Here is an 18,201-nt window from a genome sequence, read left to right as displayed (position 1 = left end):
CAGATTCTGTGTCTCCTTCTCTCTGTGACCCTCCCCCGTTCATGCTCTGTCTCTCTCTGTCTCAAAAATAAATAAACGTTAAAAAAAAAAAAAGTTTAAAAAAAAGTATACTTATAATCCTTTAACTCGTAAGATTCTAGCACAGGACCTGGCCTTTTAATCTTTACTGCCAACTCCATGCTCTGCCAAGTGCCCTCACTTCTACTTCATGTTCTTAAAGGGCTCCCAAGAATTACTACTGTGGATGCAGAAAGAAAAAAGCAAGCAAAAGGAAATTAAGTCATCTTTATCAGAGAAAGGGACCTTAATATTATCAAAGCTTAGGGGTTACTTAAATTTCTTGGTTTATACTTAATAGGAAAGTTTACTGAAGAAAAGGCAGTTTAAAGAAAACTGAAATTACCTGCTTAGGCGTATCAACCAAAGATGAAGCGGCAAGCAGAGTAAAAGTGTGCAAAGAAACAATCACCATCTTGGTGGAGGGATAGGATGTGACCAGCTGCTGTAAAAGCTGACGTGCGCTGGACGCCAGGATCGCATCATGGTGCATGTGCTGAAGGATGGGGATTAACTTCAGCTTCAAGTCAACTGGTGTGGCTAACCCTGGATGCAAAAGGAATCGTTAGGGACAGATTTCTGATTATCATCCTTGATAATATTTCACATTTAAAAGGTCTGATTCGGGGCTCCTGGGTGGCTCAGTCGGTTGAGCATCCAACTTCAGATCAGGTCATGATCTCGGGGTTCAGGAGTTCGAGCCCCACATCTGTCTCTGTGCTGACAGCTCGGAGCCTGGAACCTGCTTCAGATTCTGTCTCCCTCTCTCTCTCTCTGCCCCTCCCCTACTTGTGATCTGTCTCTGTCTCTCTCTCTCTCAAAAATAAACATTAAAAAAAAATTAAAAGAAAAAAAGGTCTGATTCACTTAGCAAAATGACCATTAAAACAAACAGTATACTAACGTTATGTTTACGACATCAAAGATAATTATAGTAAAGCTAACCCCCAATTAAGTTTGATAGTTTTCTTCCAAAGTATTTATCTTAACATTAATTTTTTGGTGAGTATGAAACTACATGCTGACAGTAGAAAATGCCTTTAAAAGGCACAGCAGAAAGCAAAGTTTATTATTTGCTGTCTATTTCTTCCCATAGCATACTAAAAAGATATATGCATGCAGGTACATATACATATGTACACACATACTTAATGGCTACAATTTAATTATATTTACAGTTTTAATTATTTCCTTCAACACTAAGTCAAGACCTGGATGTGAACAGACTGTGTGTGGAGGGGTTCTGAAGTTCTCTGAACTTAGTGAGGCAATGCCTTTTTTTACCTCCTCCACGGCAGGCATTCCATGAGGATTAAGTCCAGCATATCTTTTGCTGTCAACACTGTAGCTACACAAAAGCATGTTTTCTTCTGCAGCATGGCTTTGTGATGATAAAGAACAAAAACCTGTAGATCATAATTCACCACATATATGCCAAAAGCTAATTCATACTCTGCGGAACACTGTTTTCCCATTGTGAAGTCACCGTTAGTGGGAATATATAAGAACATTCCAACATCCAGGGTGCCTTCCATCGACAACTCCCTTGCTGTGTGGCCTCTGTTTAGGTCTGGCCAAAGCAGAGAGCCCCAGGAGATGGAGGGGAGAAAAATGAGGTCAGAGTATGGACTCCCTGGTTTCCTTTCTGTAGCCATAACCTGCTTATGGTATTAATGTTTTGATCCTTATAGCACCAAATGCGTTTGACACTGCTGGCCATTCTGTCTTTGAAACTCTTCTCTCTTGAAGGCATACTCTTCCTGGCTTTTGTCCTTCTTCTGGCTATTCCTTCTCAATCTCTCTGTATTCATCTCTTTTAGCCACACTTTAATTTCTGGTATTCCTTGGGGTTGGTTAAGACACTTTTCTTCTCACCCTCAGTACTTTCCTTGAGTGAGGTGATATAATCCCATGGCTTCCATTATCAGCTATATGCTAAAGACTACCTCCTCCTACCCCTCCACCCTGCCCCTGAACTTCAGATACATGAATCCCATTACCTCCTGTCACCTCCACTGGGATGTCTGGTCAGAAGCATTTTGTACTTACTGGGGTGCAGAGAACTTCTGGTCTTCCCCACAAAAAAATGGGAAAATTTTTCCCATTTTAGTATATGACAGGTGCATCATTATAGAGCCTTTCTTGATTCTCTTACTTCTCTCACACCCCACATCCAAATTTATTAGCAAATCCTATTGATCGTAGCTTTAAAATACAAGCCACATCTGACAATGCCATTCTGTTCCCATTGCTGTCCCTCTGGCCGACTTCCACCACCATCTCCAGACTGAATTACTGCAAAGTTCTCCTAAGTATTTTCCCTACTTACACCTTTCCCCATGGCAGACTCCTATCTCATATCCCTCCCTCCTTCCTCTGCAAATCTATGCTCAACCCAGCAGTCAGTGGAATTTTTCGCATTGATAGACATTTTTACTGGTTTAGGGACACTCAAGAGGTTTTCCTTGGCAGAAACACAAGCAACTTAAACTTAAATGTAAGGATGCTTTTATTACTAAGACTCCCCTGCCATTTCCCTATCTTGGGCTCCAGCCTTCCTCCACCCTACTCCTGTGCTTTTTTTCCCTCTTTCTCTTTCAACCCCCTAGAGTTCCTGTTCTTTTGCTTAAAATTTTTTATAGATAAAACTTGAGAAACAATAATGAATCTTAAGTGTGCAAACTAGTGGGTTTCTACATGTGAATAAACCCAAATAACTATCACCCAAATACACACAATACTCCCGCACCGGCATAGGAAGGTCATGGGCATAGCTTCCACCAACTCCCTTGCTATTTGCCCGCTGTCTGAGTTTAGCCAGTGTAGAGCCCCAGCAGGGTATAGGAGGAAGAAGAAAGACGTCAGGGTATTTATTCCCTGAGTCCCTCTCCACAGGGCCACATCAGGTCAAGCACACTGAAGGTCAGTTTTTCAAAGTGGCCCTCTTGACATGACTTCACGCTTCTGGTAGTCACTCCCTCTTTGCACCCTTGGGTGCAGGACTACATTATCCCCTACAGTTCATCCTGCCCACAACTTTATAAATCGCTGCTTCCTTAAACCCTCCTTGGATTATTTTAATTCAAGTGTGATATCTGTTCCCTGCTGAGCTCCTGTCTGACAGAGCAAGCGTTTGATAAAAACTACTCAACAAATGAGTGACGCATCCTTTTAATGATAGCTTTCTGCAGTAGAGCCCTTTTCTGGCAGTGAGAAAAAAGCACAAAGGAATAAAGGAGAACAGGACAAAGCTCAACCATTGTATCCTGGTCTTCAGGTAATTTTAACGTGGCTCCATTTCCTTTTCTGTAAAAGAGACCTAACAGCATTACCTGTCGACGTCTGCCAAGTTGTACAACTCAAAGGAACGTCACTTAGAAAAATACAAAGGACGTGGTGCTCTCTAGAGCTGTGCAGTGCTGGAGCCCCAGAGCCCCCTTTAATGAGCAGGAGGGTAAATGGGGTTAATACACATGAAGCGTAATATGGAAGATGAGATTAGAAAACTAGGGCCTTGTAGGCCATGGTAAGGAATCTGGATTTGAGTTTAGCTGCAACTGGAAGAAGACACTGGAGGAACATGAACAGAGTAAGAAACGAACTCCAGAACTTCTAACAGCCCTCCGCTCCCCAGATCAGACTGTTCTTCCCCTAAATATCTGCATCTCTCACACAAGTATCACTCCACTAGTGGCCTTCCTTGACCAGCATATACAAAATATAAAGCACCCCCTTCCACCCTGGGGTGGGGACTCTACTCTGGGAGCTCCCTGTCCCTACCCTGCTTTTTTTTCCATAGCAACTGTTATATTTTATTTTTATTTGTCTATTGCCACCACCCCCCCCACCCCCCACTTCTGCCACTAGAATGTAGGTTACAGAAGGGCAAGGACTTTGTTTTGTTCATTACTGTATCCTAAGCACCCAGAACAGCTCTGGCATTTAGAAGACACTTAATAAATATTATTTAAATGAATAAGTAAATGAATGGTGACAAGCACACAGTAAGTACTTAATAAATGGTAGCAGCTATTATTAATACAAATACCAGTAAGTCACTTCATAATACTAAATGAAGCACACATACCTTGAATCATTTCACTGATTTTGTTACAGATTCCTACAGCAAAATCCCTTTGAAAAAAGAGAGAACAGCAACAACTTTAAAACCAAGAATAATTACATTTGCTGACGTTTTCTTTTTTTTTTCCAATTTAATACATTATTTATTTTATTGTATTCATTATTAATGATTTTTTTTAAATATATGAAATTTATTGTCAAATTGGTTTCCATACAACACCCAGTGCTCATCCCAACAGGTGCCCTCCTCAATATCCATCCCCCACCCTCCCCTCCCTCCCACCCCCCATCAGCCCTCAGTTTGTTCTCAGTTTTTAAGAGTCTCTTACGCTTTGCTGACGTTTTCTAAGGACTTAAAGAGAACAAAATCAACACAATATTACAAATCGTAACAAGGGTCTGGTACAGGGGGTGGGGTGAGAACTGCAACTGACACCTAAACTTCCACCAGCGAACGGCTCTGTCAACACTATTCACCAGCGAACGGCTCTGTCAACGCTATTCTCAAGTGGTGTTCAAGGAACGATGCTCTGACTTACGAGTGCTGCTGCACGCATCCTGCATCACCAAGCCCCACTGTCTAAAAGATTCGAGGTCACCATCTCAGTTCGCGATGTTTTAGGAAAAGCTTTTAATTATGAAAAGCTTTTAATACCATAAGCTGACTATACAAGGAATAAAATATATTTTAAATATTCTAAGTTTTAGAAAAATAGACTAATTATGAAATAGAAAAGTGGTAGGAAATATGGGCAGAATCTTACCAAGAGCTGAATTATTTAAAGTTAGCCATGTTTGGGTTTTTTTTTTTTTTTATATTATATACATGTAAAGTATTTTCCAAGGGGCTGCTTTTGATTCTGTCTTAACAAAAATATAAGTGAGTGTTGCAAAAGTTATTAATAACATGAATATTTGGGATAGGACATTACATCATATGTAAGGAAATATGATACAGATAATATGATCAAGCTTGGCTCATTTAGCCATGATAAATGATATGTTAAGACATAAAATACTCCCCCTCTGCAGTTCAGTGGATGTCCACATAAAATATTTCCTGCCATTAAGATATTTGCCATTTTCAGTTTCATTCTCTCATAAGCTCAGTGTTTTCCAGAGGCTACATGATACATAATGACACCATTTCTTGACAGCTAATGGAATGTGTAATTGTGCATTCTTGTGTTTTCTAGAATTTTCCAAGGTAGTAGGTTTAGTATATGAATACGTTCTCTGAGATTAACTCAATTTGTTCTCAATTCTCCTGTGTTGTTACTATATTTGACTGTATCTATTTTTTTTAATGTTTATTTTTGAGAGAGAGAGAGAAGCGAGCACGAGGCAGGGAGAGGCAGAGAGAGAGACACAGAATCTGAAGCAGGCTCCAGGCTCTGAGCTGTCAGCACAGAGCCCCACGCAGGGCTGGAACAAATGAACTGCAAGATCATGACCTGAGCCAAAGTGGGACGCTTAACTGACTGAGCTACCCAGGCGTCCCTTGACTATATCTATTATTATCTTTAGAATCTCATTATCATTCATCATTATTTTGAAATCCTGAGGTTTTCCTTATGTTTATAGAGAAACATATCAGGAAGTACACATTGTCATGTTCTGCATTAAATTTTGAAAGATTTTCCTAAAATTTTATCTAAAGTTGCTTTTGTTTTAGAATTCAATAATATTTTATTCCAAAATAAAATAAAGTTTATTTGCAAAGTCTTTTTTTATAATTAAAAAAAAAAAAATCAGTGGCCAGAGATTAGCAGGCTCGTTTTCTCAACACACAGCTGTACTGTCTAGGTCTAAAGATGCTGAAAAAAGCTAAAACTGACATATCAGAGAGTTTTCTAATGTGTGGAAAGAAAGAACCTATTCTAAAGGAAAGCAAAATTGTAAATTAAAAAAAATGACTAAAGCTATCCTTGATTTTTTTAGATGTTTATAATTTAACTTATCGTGCCTCATGATATAAAACATTTCAAAATGTATTATGGTACCAGTTAACTCGTGGTTTCATTTTGAGACTATTTAGCATTTTTTTAAAAAGACTATTTTAAATGGGCTCTTTAAAAGCAAAATATTGATTTTCAAACCAAAAATAAGAACAGGGTGAGTTATAATGCACTGGCTGGAGAAGTGCACCTAACATAAGAGTCATGTGCAGCTGAGCACTGACAATGCTGAAAACCTGGATGAAAAGTCAGTGAAAGAAGTCAAGGCACTGCCACTTTTCAACATTAGAGTAATTTATGAAATAAAAGATTTAGCTGCAAACAGGAAGACTAAGTAACAGCTCAACTGCAGAGTTTTATTTCTGCATACAGATGGACAAATCAACAGACATGGCGAGATGTGCTCTTCTGGTTGTATCAGCATCACCTAATCATAAAACCTCATCTCTTATGTGAACTCTGGGCAATCAACATGATTTGTGCCGAAATTTTCAAAGTGAGTAACTTTTTTTTGGTTGTTTTTATATTTTCTGGTTTTTCTGGAACACCAATGCTGCCATCTTCACCACTGGTACCAAAGTAACGATTGAAATTGCTAGCACCTCACCAAGAGTCAAGGCAGTGTCCCCAAACTGAACTACAGTCATTGCACTGCTGACCGCTGCACACTCACATGAAAAGGAAGAAAGGAAGTCAGATGTGCTTACAAATGTCCCTGATAAAACAGTGGAAATTACTAATTTTATTGAATTTCAACCCTTGAGCAAGTGTCTTTTTAATATTATCGGACAAAATGGAAGGCACACATAAAGTACACACTGGATGTCTCCAGGATAAGTCCCCAGCAACTGTTTCAATTATGATATGAATTAGCCATTTTTTTTCATAAAACTTCATGGTTATTCAGACATGGCTATTTGGTAGACATTTTCTCAAAAGACGAATAAAGCCAGCTTGTAAATTCACAGAAAATAACGGGAAAATTTTTTGCCAATCTGAACTTCTAAGCAAAAATCAGGATTTCAGAAAACTTGCAACTATGGCCATGAGTTTGACAGCTTAATATTTAAAGACTTTCCTGATGAGATCGGTGGTGAGAGTAACAAATGTGAACCTCTGATATGATACAGTGAGGTGCATCAACATTTGGATGACGTGCATAACACAGCGAACCAATACTTTCCAAAAGACAAATGCATAAGTTACAAAAACAGACACGGGTAAGAGATTCCAATGGATTTCAGCATAATAAAGTACAAGTTCATGGATACGGTTCTAGAGCCCACACTGCAGTTTAACTTTAAGAAACCATACTTGTCTGGTTTTGGTATAGCATCAAAGAAAAATATCCGTAATTACCTATCAAGCCTTTAAAAATATTCCTTTCTGGGGCGCCTGGGTGGCGCAGTCGGTTAAGCGTCCGACTTCAGCCAGGTCACGATCTCATGGTCCGTGAGTTCGAGCCCCGCGTCAGGCTCTGGGCTGATGGCTCGGAGCCTGGAGCCTGTTTCCGATTCTGTGTCTCCCTCTCTAGACTCTGTCCCTCCCCCGTTCATGCTCTGTCTCTCTCTGTCCCAAAAATCAATAAACGTTGAAAAAAAAAATTTAAAAAAAAAATAAAAATATTCCTTTCTTAGATACCATATGTTTTCACTCTTATGTGGATCCTGAGAAACTTAACAGAAGACCATGGGGGAGGAGAAGAAAAAAAAAAAAAAAGAGGTTAGAGAGGGAGGGAGCCAAAACATAAGAGACTCTTAAAAACTGAGAACAAACTGAGGGTTGATGGGGGGTAGGAGGGAGAGGGGGGTGGTGATGGGTATTGAGGAGGGCACCCGTTGGGATGAGCACTGGGTGTTGTATGGAAACCAATTTGACAATAAATTTCATGTTTAAAAATAAAATAAAATAAAATAAAATAAAACCCCTATAATAAAATAAATAAAAAATAAATAAAAATATTCCTTTCTTTTCCAACTACATATCTGTGTGAGGTTGGATTTTTTTCATACACTTTAACCAAAATAACATATTGCCAGCAGAAATGTTGAGTACAGAAACAGATATTAGAATCCAGCCAGCCATTAAAGAGATTTCCAAAAAAGGTATAACGATGCTACTCATCTCACAAAACTGCTTTTTTATTTTGGAAAATAATTATTTTCATAGCAGTATTTTTACATTAACATCTTTAGAGAACTGTTATTTTAAAAATGAATTAATAAGTACTTTAAAAATTTAGACATTTAAATTTCTAATAGTGTAAATATCAACCACTGTAGTCCACATAAACAAGCTCTTTGAGGACCTCGATAATGCTTGAAAAGTGTAAAGAGATTCTAATACCAAATAGTTTGAAAACTACTGTTCTAAGATAACAATTTCACATTTGATAAGAAAACGTTAAGTTATAAATGTCTTTTAGGTATAAGGTAAAAGGTGTATCAGGTCTGTATATACAACTCATCCACATTTCAGAATGCTCTCATACTTGTTATCCCTTCTTCTTAGAATATTCTTCCTCTCACTTGCTGCCTCTTTATCACCCAGTTTCAGCTCAAATGTCATTTGTCAGAGAGGCCTTCCCTGATCACCCTACTTAAAGCAGTTCATTCAGGTCATTATCACAATGATGAAATTATTTTTATCACAAAATGGTTTTAGTGTTTCATATATTAACACGCATCTAAAACTATTCTGGGTTTACATAACAATAGGGCCATGATCTTCTCTACCCCTGTATTCCTGGGTGCTTAGACAGTTATCTGGATATGGTGGATATTCAATAAGAATTTTTTTCACTAACTATATAACTTTTATGCAACTCAAAATTTAAAAATCTGTTACAGGGCTTTAGGGCCAATGAACTGCAAATTAGAAGCCTGCAGTTTTCTTATCTTTTCCTTTCTTTTCTTTCTTTCTTTCTTTCTTTTTCTTTCTTTGCTTTCACTTATCCAGTAACACTTTTTAAAATTCTTAATGTCAACACTAAGAATGTACGTTAAAAATATATAGTCTCATATGGTAATAAGATTATAAACAGAATAATCAGATTTTCCAGCCCCCCCCCCCCCAAAAAAAGTCAGATCTCACAACATTGCACCTACATTCCTGCCCTATCACAATCAGCTGGGGCCAAGGGGCATGCAGCTACCACTTTTAAATGGCAAGTGCACTATTCAGTTCAGCACAGTGGCCACAAGAGGGCACCTTTCTCATTGACAATGCATCCCCATTCTCTGAAGGCATTTGGGTTTCCAACTCCTGCTTTGTGACCCGGTGACTAGCTCTTTAGATATATAAAATCCCAACCTTTTTTAGAACAAGTGAGATGTGATTATGATACTAGACAGGGGGAGAACAGTGTTAAATAAATTCTTAAGGTCTTATTTGGCCAGTTGCTCTAATCCATTTAAGATCCAAAATTGATAGAGATACTAAGACAAAAACCCTTCAGTACTGGTTGAACTATCTGATCTCAGGCCAGGTCTGTCATCATTTCAGAAGAGGTAAACGCTAATCTCAAAAAGATACAGTTCATCATACAATTTTACACTCTGATACATTTTGATAAGCCCTTCAGCCTTCCCTACTGTGCTATTTTGGTATTTTTAAACATCACAAATTATATCATATTGAAACCTTTTACACTAAAAACTGCTTCTACATAAACTGCCAATTTAAATGTTTACTGGTCATCAATTCTATAAACAAAGAATCATGTTTCTATGTTATTTGGTCTTAATCTTTTCTAAAACAGATTAGAAATTCCATAGCTGGTAAAATTGGCTTCTGATTATAACATAAGAGAAAATCTGAAGTAAAGATGATTCTCGTTAAATCAAATATAATCACTAAATTACAAATCTATCATCTAAATTTAGAAACTAAATTTAGAAAGCTATTTTGGAGGGGCACCTGGGTGGCTCAGTGGGTTAAGCGTCTGACTTCGGTTCAGATCATGATCTCTCAGCTTGTGAGTTTGAGCCCCACGTCGGGCTCTGTGCTGACAGCTCAGAGCCTAGAGCCTGTTTCAGATTCTGTGTCTCCCTCTCTCTCTGTCCCTCCCCTGCTCATGCTCTGTCTCTCTCTGTCTCAAAAATAAACAAACAGGGGCGCCTGGGTGGCTCAGTCGGTTAAGCGTCCGACTTCGGCTCAGGTCACGATCTCACGGTTCGTGGGTTCGAGCCCCGCATCGGGCTCTGTGCTGACAGCTCAGAGCCTGGAGCCTGTTTCAGATTCTGTGTCTCCCTCTCTCTCTGCCCCTCCCCTGTTCATGCTCTGTCTCTGTCTCAAAAATAAATAAACATTAAAAAAAAAAAAACATTAAAAAATAAAAAAATAAAAAAATAAAAAAATAAACAAACATTAGAAATTAAAAAAAAAAAAGAAAAAACTATTTTGGAGCTACAGAAAGTAGCAAATTTACTCAGATTATAAAGTACTGGCACTTTGTCAGTGGTAATCAGATAACCATTCACTAAATATAATTCTTATCCAATAAAAATAATTTTTAAAAAGTTCTCTCAATAGTAATTACTCTCAATAAGAAAAAAAACATTAGTTTTCAAAAGCACAAATAAGAATTGTATTTACTCAGATATTTCTCTTCCTCAATTACTGCCACACCTACTAATTTTGAGCAGTACATTAAAAATTACATGCTTTCTATTCTCCATTCTCCTTTTCCAATGAATAATCCTATGATTCTGAAGGTTTGATAGGAGCAGCTGAAGAAATGAATACTCATATGGCTAAAATCTGAATGAAGAAAATTGGTGATTATTTCAAGTTTTATCCAAATTTAGCAGAGATTCTTAATAGGAAATGCTATTTTTTAATTTCAAAAATAACATCATTCATCTGATTATAAAGTCCAAACCTGCTCCTGACAGTATATACAGAAATTTATAAAAAGTAAAATTAAAATAAGATACCAATTTATCACCCAGAGACAATATTTGATCTATATATCCTTTGTCTTTTTCCATTCCATCAATACAAACACACGTTTCTTAAAAAATATATTCTATACTATCCCATAAGCTATGATGTACCCTGTTTTCAAATACATTTCTAAAATATATTTGTTAAGAACTGATATAACACTTCATTATATGATCATATTTATCTACATACATTGGTTAGAAGTTAGGTTGCTACTAATCTTTTTTGTTTTTATAACATTGCAACTAGCATCCTTGCAAATAATTATCAGTACACTTTGCTGATTCCTTGGGGTAAGTTCTCAGAAGTGGACTTCATAGGCCCACTTAAGGAGAAAAAGGATGGACATGTTTAAGGCAAAATGCATACTACCAAAATGTCCTCCAGAGCAATGCTACTTTTGATTATCAGTCAGTAAAGGGGATAATATATTTTTTTAGAGAGAGTAATTTAACAAGTCAAACAGTAACATAATCATGGTCAACACTGCATCCAAAAAAAAAAAAAAACCAAAACTGTCCTACAAGATAATAGTGTAGGATATGACATCCCAAATAGGTTAAACCTGGTTTCAGCTCGAGTTACTATCTCTGTCAAACTATCCACAGCTCTAATGCCAAACAGTCAACCTTGAAGAGACAACAGAAAGTAGCAATTGAGCATCCGAACCGTGTATGTTTAGGAGGGTGCCTCGGTGGACAGAACTTCGGTTCCTCAATGGAGCCCTCCTTAACTACCCCAATCCGTGCTGATCTGTCCTTCTGGAAATTCTCATTTATTACAGTTAATGCCAACATATGTACTTTTCTATTACATGTACTGAGGTTCTGTTTCCCCAACATGATGTAAACTCTCTTGGAAAATACGCCTCGCCATTTGTATTTTCCTCTTAGTGTTTATGTACAGTGATGAGTTATTCCTTCAAAACCTCTTCTCGGGAAGCCAAATTATTAAAAGGCTGATGCTTACTTTGACTGTGCAGAAAAGTTTGCAGCAGCAAAAACGGCAGCTTCAACTTCTACGTTATCATGTGAATCCAGACTCTGCCGGATACTGTGATGAGCATTCTTCCTCTCAGGAATTATTGATGCCAGACTTCCCAACATCCTACAGAGAAAAAGAAACCCAAGAATAACAGAAATACCTTAAGCTAAAAATCAAGAGAGGAAGAAGCAAGGCAAAGCTAGATACCAAAATTAAAATTTGTAGGTAAATCCTTAAACCTCAGGTTAATAAAGCATCAATTTTAGGAACCAAGCAGTGACTCAAATTCTAAACACTTTTCCATACTCCAATATGTCAGAAAAATTAAGATGGCTTATCTAACATAAGCAAAATTTAAAATTATCATCCTGAAGTACATTCCAGGTACCAAGTGGAGCCCAGAAACTTCTGAATTATTAAAGCATCAAAATACCAATTTTCCAATGTTCTATAAGTAAGTCCATTTTAGCAGAGCAACATTTTTGCTATTAAGCAGATCCACAATGTAAAAAAAGTAAGATTTCCAATTTTTTTTTTCCACATCAGTAAATACTGATAGCATGATCTTCAAATCTGTCTTCAACACCAAGAGAAAAGAGGTAGAGGATGTTCCCTGGGGCTCATATTGGAGTCTGCGAGGGTAAGGAAGGTAGAGTCTGGAAAAACACAGGCTACTTTATAATAAACTGTCAATCTGGGAAAGGGAAAAAAAAATCTATTGTTTGTAACATAAACTACAGAAGGTAGAGCTTGAAAGATGTTTTCAGCAGAAAGGCGTGGATGTTAGAGGGCTGCAAAACACTGCAATGAACAAAACAGAGTTCTTACAGGGACAACCTTTGTCTAAGTCAATGTCCTAAGTACCTTCCAACTTGACACGCCATCACTATCTTATGGAGGTTTGACTGGACTGAAGTGTTAGAGTTTATACAAAACAAAATACTAAAACGGACTAAATATGTGATTTGTATTCAATTTGAAAATAAAGTTTTGAAATTACATAGATATTTTTCAAAAGAAATAAATGGCTTGTGATATATTTTATACAAGAAAATGAGATTAGGCTAATATTGACACATTTGGATTAACAGTTTGTTGCTATTTAAATATAAAAGGGCAAAACAAGCATAATCCCACTGGTCACTACTTTCTGAAGATATTTCTGGTAATATAAATAACTTGTAGCACTACATTTCAAACCTTATAAATACCTTCCAGCTTCTTCTCCTTCCATTTGCTTTGATAAGTCTAGATTTTTTAAAAATATTTTTGAGAGAGAGTGAGAGCAAAAGTGAGAGAGAGACAGAATCCCAACAGGCCCTGCGCTGTCAGAGCAGAGCCTGACCCGGGGCTCAAACTCACGAACCGTGAGATCATGCCCTGAGTGGAAATCAAGAGTCGGATGTTTATTAACCAACTGAGCTACCCAGGCGCCCCTGTTTTAATTGGTAAGTCTAAAGTAATGGGTAAAAAAAGAAAACATCTTTGAAATATCATCTCTTCCTTGTCCTTTCTCCTTTTTAAGTTTAAATCATTCTGACTCTAAAAACTCCTTAGCGTTTGAGAGACATCACTTTTTGCTTTTCTTCACGAGTTTAATCTTATTAATACATTCTTCTAGAAAGCAGTCTCCTTGAGATCAGAGTTCTCACTTAAATCTATGTTCCTTAAAACACACAACAAACTTTCTACTCAACGGGTACTTAATGTTGATCTATCATTTACCAGCCCCATCTTTTCTTTGTAGACTTTGTTTTTCTCAACAGACTCGTTTTTCAGTTTTTCATTGTGCTATTACCAGGCTCTTCAATGAAAAATCATGTTCCTATAAAATGTTAAGATCATTTCTGTATTATATCTTTTTATTTATAAAAAAAGTATTATAATCAAGCATTTCATGATAGAAGGAATGAATATATAATCACTAATATGCTTCATACATTTCAAAGATAGATTTTTTTTTTTTTTAACGTTTATTTATTTTTGAGACAGAGAGAGACAGAGCGTGAACAGGGGAGGGGCAGAGAGAGAGGGAGACACAGAATCTGAAACAGGCTCTAGGCTCTGAGCTGTCAGCACAGAGCCTGACGCGGGGCTCGAACTCACAGACCGTGAGATCATGACCTGAGCCGAAGTCGGCTGCTTAACCGACTGAGCCACCCAGGCGCCCCTCAAGGATAGATTTTTAACAGCCAGTTTCTTTACATTTCTATGGTGACTGAAAACTTTTTTTTTTTTTTTTTTTTTTTGGCATGTGTTGCATTTTGCCACATAGGAAATAAGTGAATCCATTAGGGCAGGTATCATTTTTCTCATTTTACAGCAGGGAAAGTGATTTATGAAATGTCAGCACATCAGAATGTGAGTTGGGACCAAAACAGTTCTCCCTATGCATACAGCCAAACTTCTCTTCAGTTGAGCAGGCCACTATTTCCCAAATGGGGTTTCAAAATGCTGACATCCTTTTTTTTTTTTTTTAATTACAAAAGTACTTAAATTACTTTTCCATTTTAAAAGCAGAATATTTTGAAGACCTTGTGGTATGAACTAAAAGCATATGTACAGTGGTTAGTGGCTATAACATAAGCACACTCGCAGCCTACTCACTTGGCTTTACACTGCCAGCATCTGGGGTGGTTTTGACAGTTACCCAGTTTGGAACTTTCTTTATTCTGAGGCATACATTATTTTAGTTACAGACAGAAAACATAAGAAACAATTATGTTGAGACATAACTTAATGAAGAGTATAAAAAATGGTAGTAATTCTGTTCATGGCATTCAGGCCCTAAAAGAAGTTTCTGTCTATTCTTAAATATGATATGTAAAACATGCATCTGACAAAGGACTGGTATTGAGAATATATCAAGAAATCCTACAATTCTGTAATAAAAAGACAAGTAAAATCTTAAAATCTAAACAATCTAATAAAAGAAAATGGGCAAGTGATTTGAACGACTACTCCCCAAAAAGAGAGAGAAAAACCGTGAGAAAAAGCTCAACATCATTACCATCAGGGAAATGCAAATCAAAACTGCTACACACCCATCAGAATGGCTAATGTAGAAGATAAGACACACCAAAGGCTGGCAAGAAGGTGAAGTAACCAGAACTCACATACTGTTGGTCAGAATATAAAATGGTTAAAATCGCTTTGGAAAAAGGCTTGGCAGTTTCTTATAAAATTAAATATACACCTACCCTATGGTTCAGCAATTTCACTCCTAAGTATATATTTGTCAGAAAGGGAAGCATGTTCACAACAGGTCTTGGACAAGAAGGTTCATAGCAACTTATGATAGCTGTAAATTGGAAAGAGCCTAAGAGTTCATCAGTAAGAGAACAAATAAACTGTTACTGTCACACAATGGAAAAGTACTCAGCAATAAAAACAAATTAATGACATACAAAATGGATTAATATCAAAAAACGAAAAGAAGCCTTATACAAAAGGATACCCACTGTAGGAGGCCACTTATATGACATTTGAAAACAGATGAAAACTTATCTAGGTAACAGGAAAAACTCAGACCAGCAGTGGCCTCTGGGGAGGTGGACGAGAGAAGTGAGTAGGATGGGGCGTGAAGGAATATTCTGGAGTAAGTTCTATACCTTGATAGTGGTTGGAGTTACTTGAAGCATCTGTCAGTACTCAGTAAATTAACTGACATTAAAGAACCAGATAACCCTGTAAACGAACTGAACTCTAGCTAATGATACGCATGCTAAAGTATCCAAAGGAAAGTGTATGGTCTATAATTTACTAGGAAATGCATTAGAAAAAATTTTTTGCTCTTTTGTTAAAATTTATAGTAAAGTGTTACTGGAAAAGAAAGGAATCTACATTTTAATATATTTAGTCCCAAGTCAAACATGTGATTTAAATTTTTTTATTGACAAATCATGCTTTTTCTTACATAAGCAGTAAATGATATGGTGTTTGTTACTTGCTGAAGCACAAACTTAGTTTTCTTTATAATTTCTAAAAGATTGTATTTTTATATTTTTTAATTTTTTTTAATTTACATCCAAATTAGTTAGCACATAGTGCAACAATGATTTCAGGAGTAGATTCCTTAATGCCCCTTACGCATTTAGCCCATCCCCCCCCCCACAACCCCTCCAGTAACCTTCTGTTTGTTCTCCATATTTAAGAGTCTCTTGGGGCGCCTGGGTGGCGCAGTCGGTTAAGCGTCCGACTTCAGCCAGGTCACGATCTCGCGGTCCGTGAGTTCGAGCCCCGCGTCAGGCTCTGGGCTGATGGCTCAGAGCCTGGAGCCTGTTTCCGATTCTGTGTCTCCCTCTCTCTCTGCTCCTCCCCCGTTCATGCTCTGTCTCTCTCTGTCCCAAAAATAAATAAAAAACGCTGAAAAAAAAATTTTTAAAAAAATAAAAAAAAAGAGTCTCTTATGCTTTGTCCCCCTCCCTGTTTTTATATTATTTTTGCTTCCTTTCCCTTATGTTCATCTGCTTTGTCTCTCAAAGTCCTCATATGAGTGAAGTCATATGATACCTGTCTTTCTCTAATTTTGCTTAGCATAATACCCTCTAGTTCCATCCACGTAGTTGCAAATGGCAAGATTTCATTCTTTTTGATTGCCGAGTAATACTCCAGTGTGTGTGTGTGTGTGTGTGTGTGTGTGTGTGTGTGTGTACCACTTCTTTATCCATTCAACCATCGATGGACTTTGGGGCTCTTTCCATACTTTGGCTACTGTTGATAGTGCTGCTATAAACAGTGGGGTGCATACGTCCCTTCGAAACAGTACACCTGTATCCCATGGATAAATGCCCAGTAGTGCAATTGCTGGGTCGTAGGGTAGTTCTATTTTCAATTTTTTGAGGAACCTCCGTACTGTTTTCCAGAGTGGCCGCACCAGCTTGCATTCCCACCAACAACGCAAAAGAGATTCTCTTTCTCCACATCCTCGCCAACATCTGTTGTTGCCTGAGTTGTTAATTTAGCCATTCTGACAGGTGTAAGGTGGTATCTCATTGTGGTTTTGATTTGTATTTCCCTGATGATGAGTGACGTTAAGCATTTTTTCATGTGTCGGTTGGCCATCTGGACGTCTTCTTTGGAAAAGTGTCTATTCATGTCTTTTGCCCATTTCTTCACTGGATTATTTGTTTTTTGGATGTTGAGTTTGATAAGTTCTTATAGATTTTGGACACTAACCCTTTACGTGATATGTCATTTGCAAATATAAAAGATTGTATTTTTAAAACTTTATAATGTAATATTAAATAATACACTAAATTAAAAAATACTTTTTTACTTTAAGTCATTTCTTATATGATGAAAAAACAATGAAATCATGAAAAAAATTTCTAAGGCTATTCAAAAATGTTCTATTTTTGTGAAAAGTGTTTGATATTCTCATATTGTATTGATACTACAATTTCAGTTTTGAGTTATTATAAAAACACTTTTTTTTTTGGTTTGGTATTTACAATTCTGCAAACTTTACAAAACGATCTGATCACCCCTTATTCCCAATCATCAAGCTCTTTATCCTCTTCCTAAAGTGCCTACGCCAAGAATGTTTTCAAAACAGGTCCTTGTATTTGGCAAAAACATCTGAGGCCTTATCTATCTGAAGACCTTCTTATTGTACTACATTTTAAATGGCAACTGGATTCCATAACACTCTTAGCTCAAATTTCTTTTAGTACTTTTTGCATCAAGTGTTATGTTGAAACCTATTACTTCAATCTGAATTTTTTCCCTTTAAAGTGCTCTAAATAAGTAAATCCTCTCTTTCTGGAAGCTTTCTAGAAATCTCTGGTTATTCAATGAAGAACTGTGGCAAAGCCCAGTTGCCATGACTTAGAAAGGGCAAGCATGCAAAATGAATGGAATATTCAAATATTAATCTATAGTCTTCTCAAAATATTCAAATTAGGTCTAAATTATTTATGAAATCATTCCCCTATTTACATTCTATTTTTTCTTTTTTTTTTTGTCTTCTGATCAAAATAAATAAATAAATAATGTATACATGTGGAAAATAACTCAAACATTACAAAACCACTCGGAAGTCTCTTGTAATCCGTAGCCCAATGACCCCTGACAAAACTCATCACTGTTAACAGTATATATTCCTTCAGATTTTTTTTCTGAGCCTGTATAAACACATATATTAATATTATAGACAAAAATGAGTTAATAA

The 18,201-nt window shown here is 37.0% G+C and overlaps 1 protein-coding gene across 1 annotated transcript in view; it reads right to left on the bottom strand.

Annotated features, from left to right (window-relative positions):
• INTS7 (integrator complex subunit 7) overlaps positions 1–18,201 on the bottom strand; it is a 91,461-nt gene that overhangs the window by 58,921 nt on the left and 14,339 nt on the right. Inside the window, exons 4-6 of the mRNA XM_049634190.1 lie at positions 12,015–12,152; positions 4,145–4,191; positions 404–603 (exon numbers count right to left, since the gene is read on the bottom strand). Of these exons, the coding sequence (XP_049490147.1) occupies positions 404–603; positions 4,145–4,191; positions 12,015–12,152 (385 nt within the window). The remainder of the gene's footprint in view (positions 1–403; positions 604–4,144; positions 4,192–12,014; positions 12,153–18,201) is intronic.

Source organism: Panthera uncia, chromosome F1 (assembly GCF_023721935.1).
Source record: "Panthera uncia isolate 11264 chromosome F1, Puncia_PCG_1.0, whole genome shotgun sequence".
Classification (NCBI taxonomy): Eukaryota; Metazoa; Chordata; class Mammalia; order Carnivora; family Felidae; genus Panthera; species Panthera uncia.
This window is presented reverse-complemented; position numbering and strand designations above follow the sequence as displayed.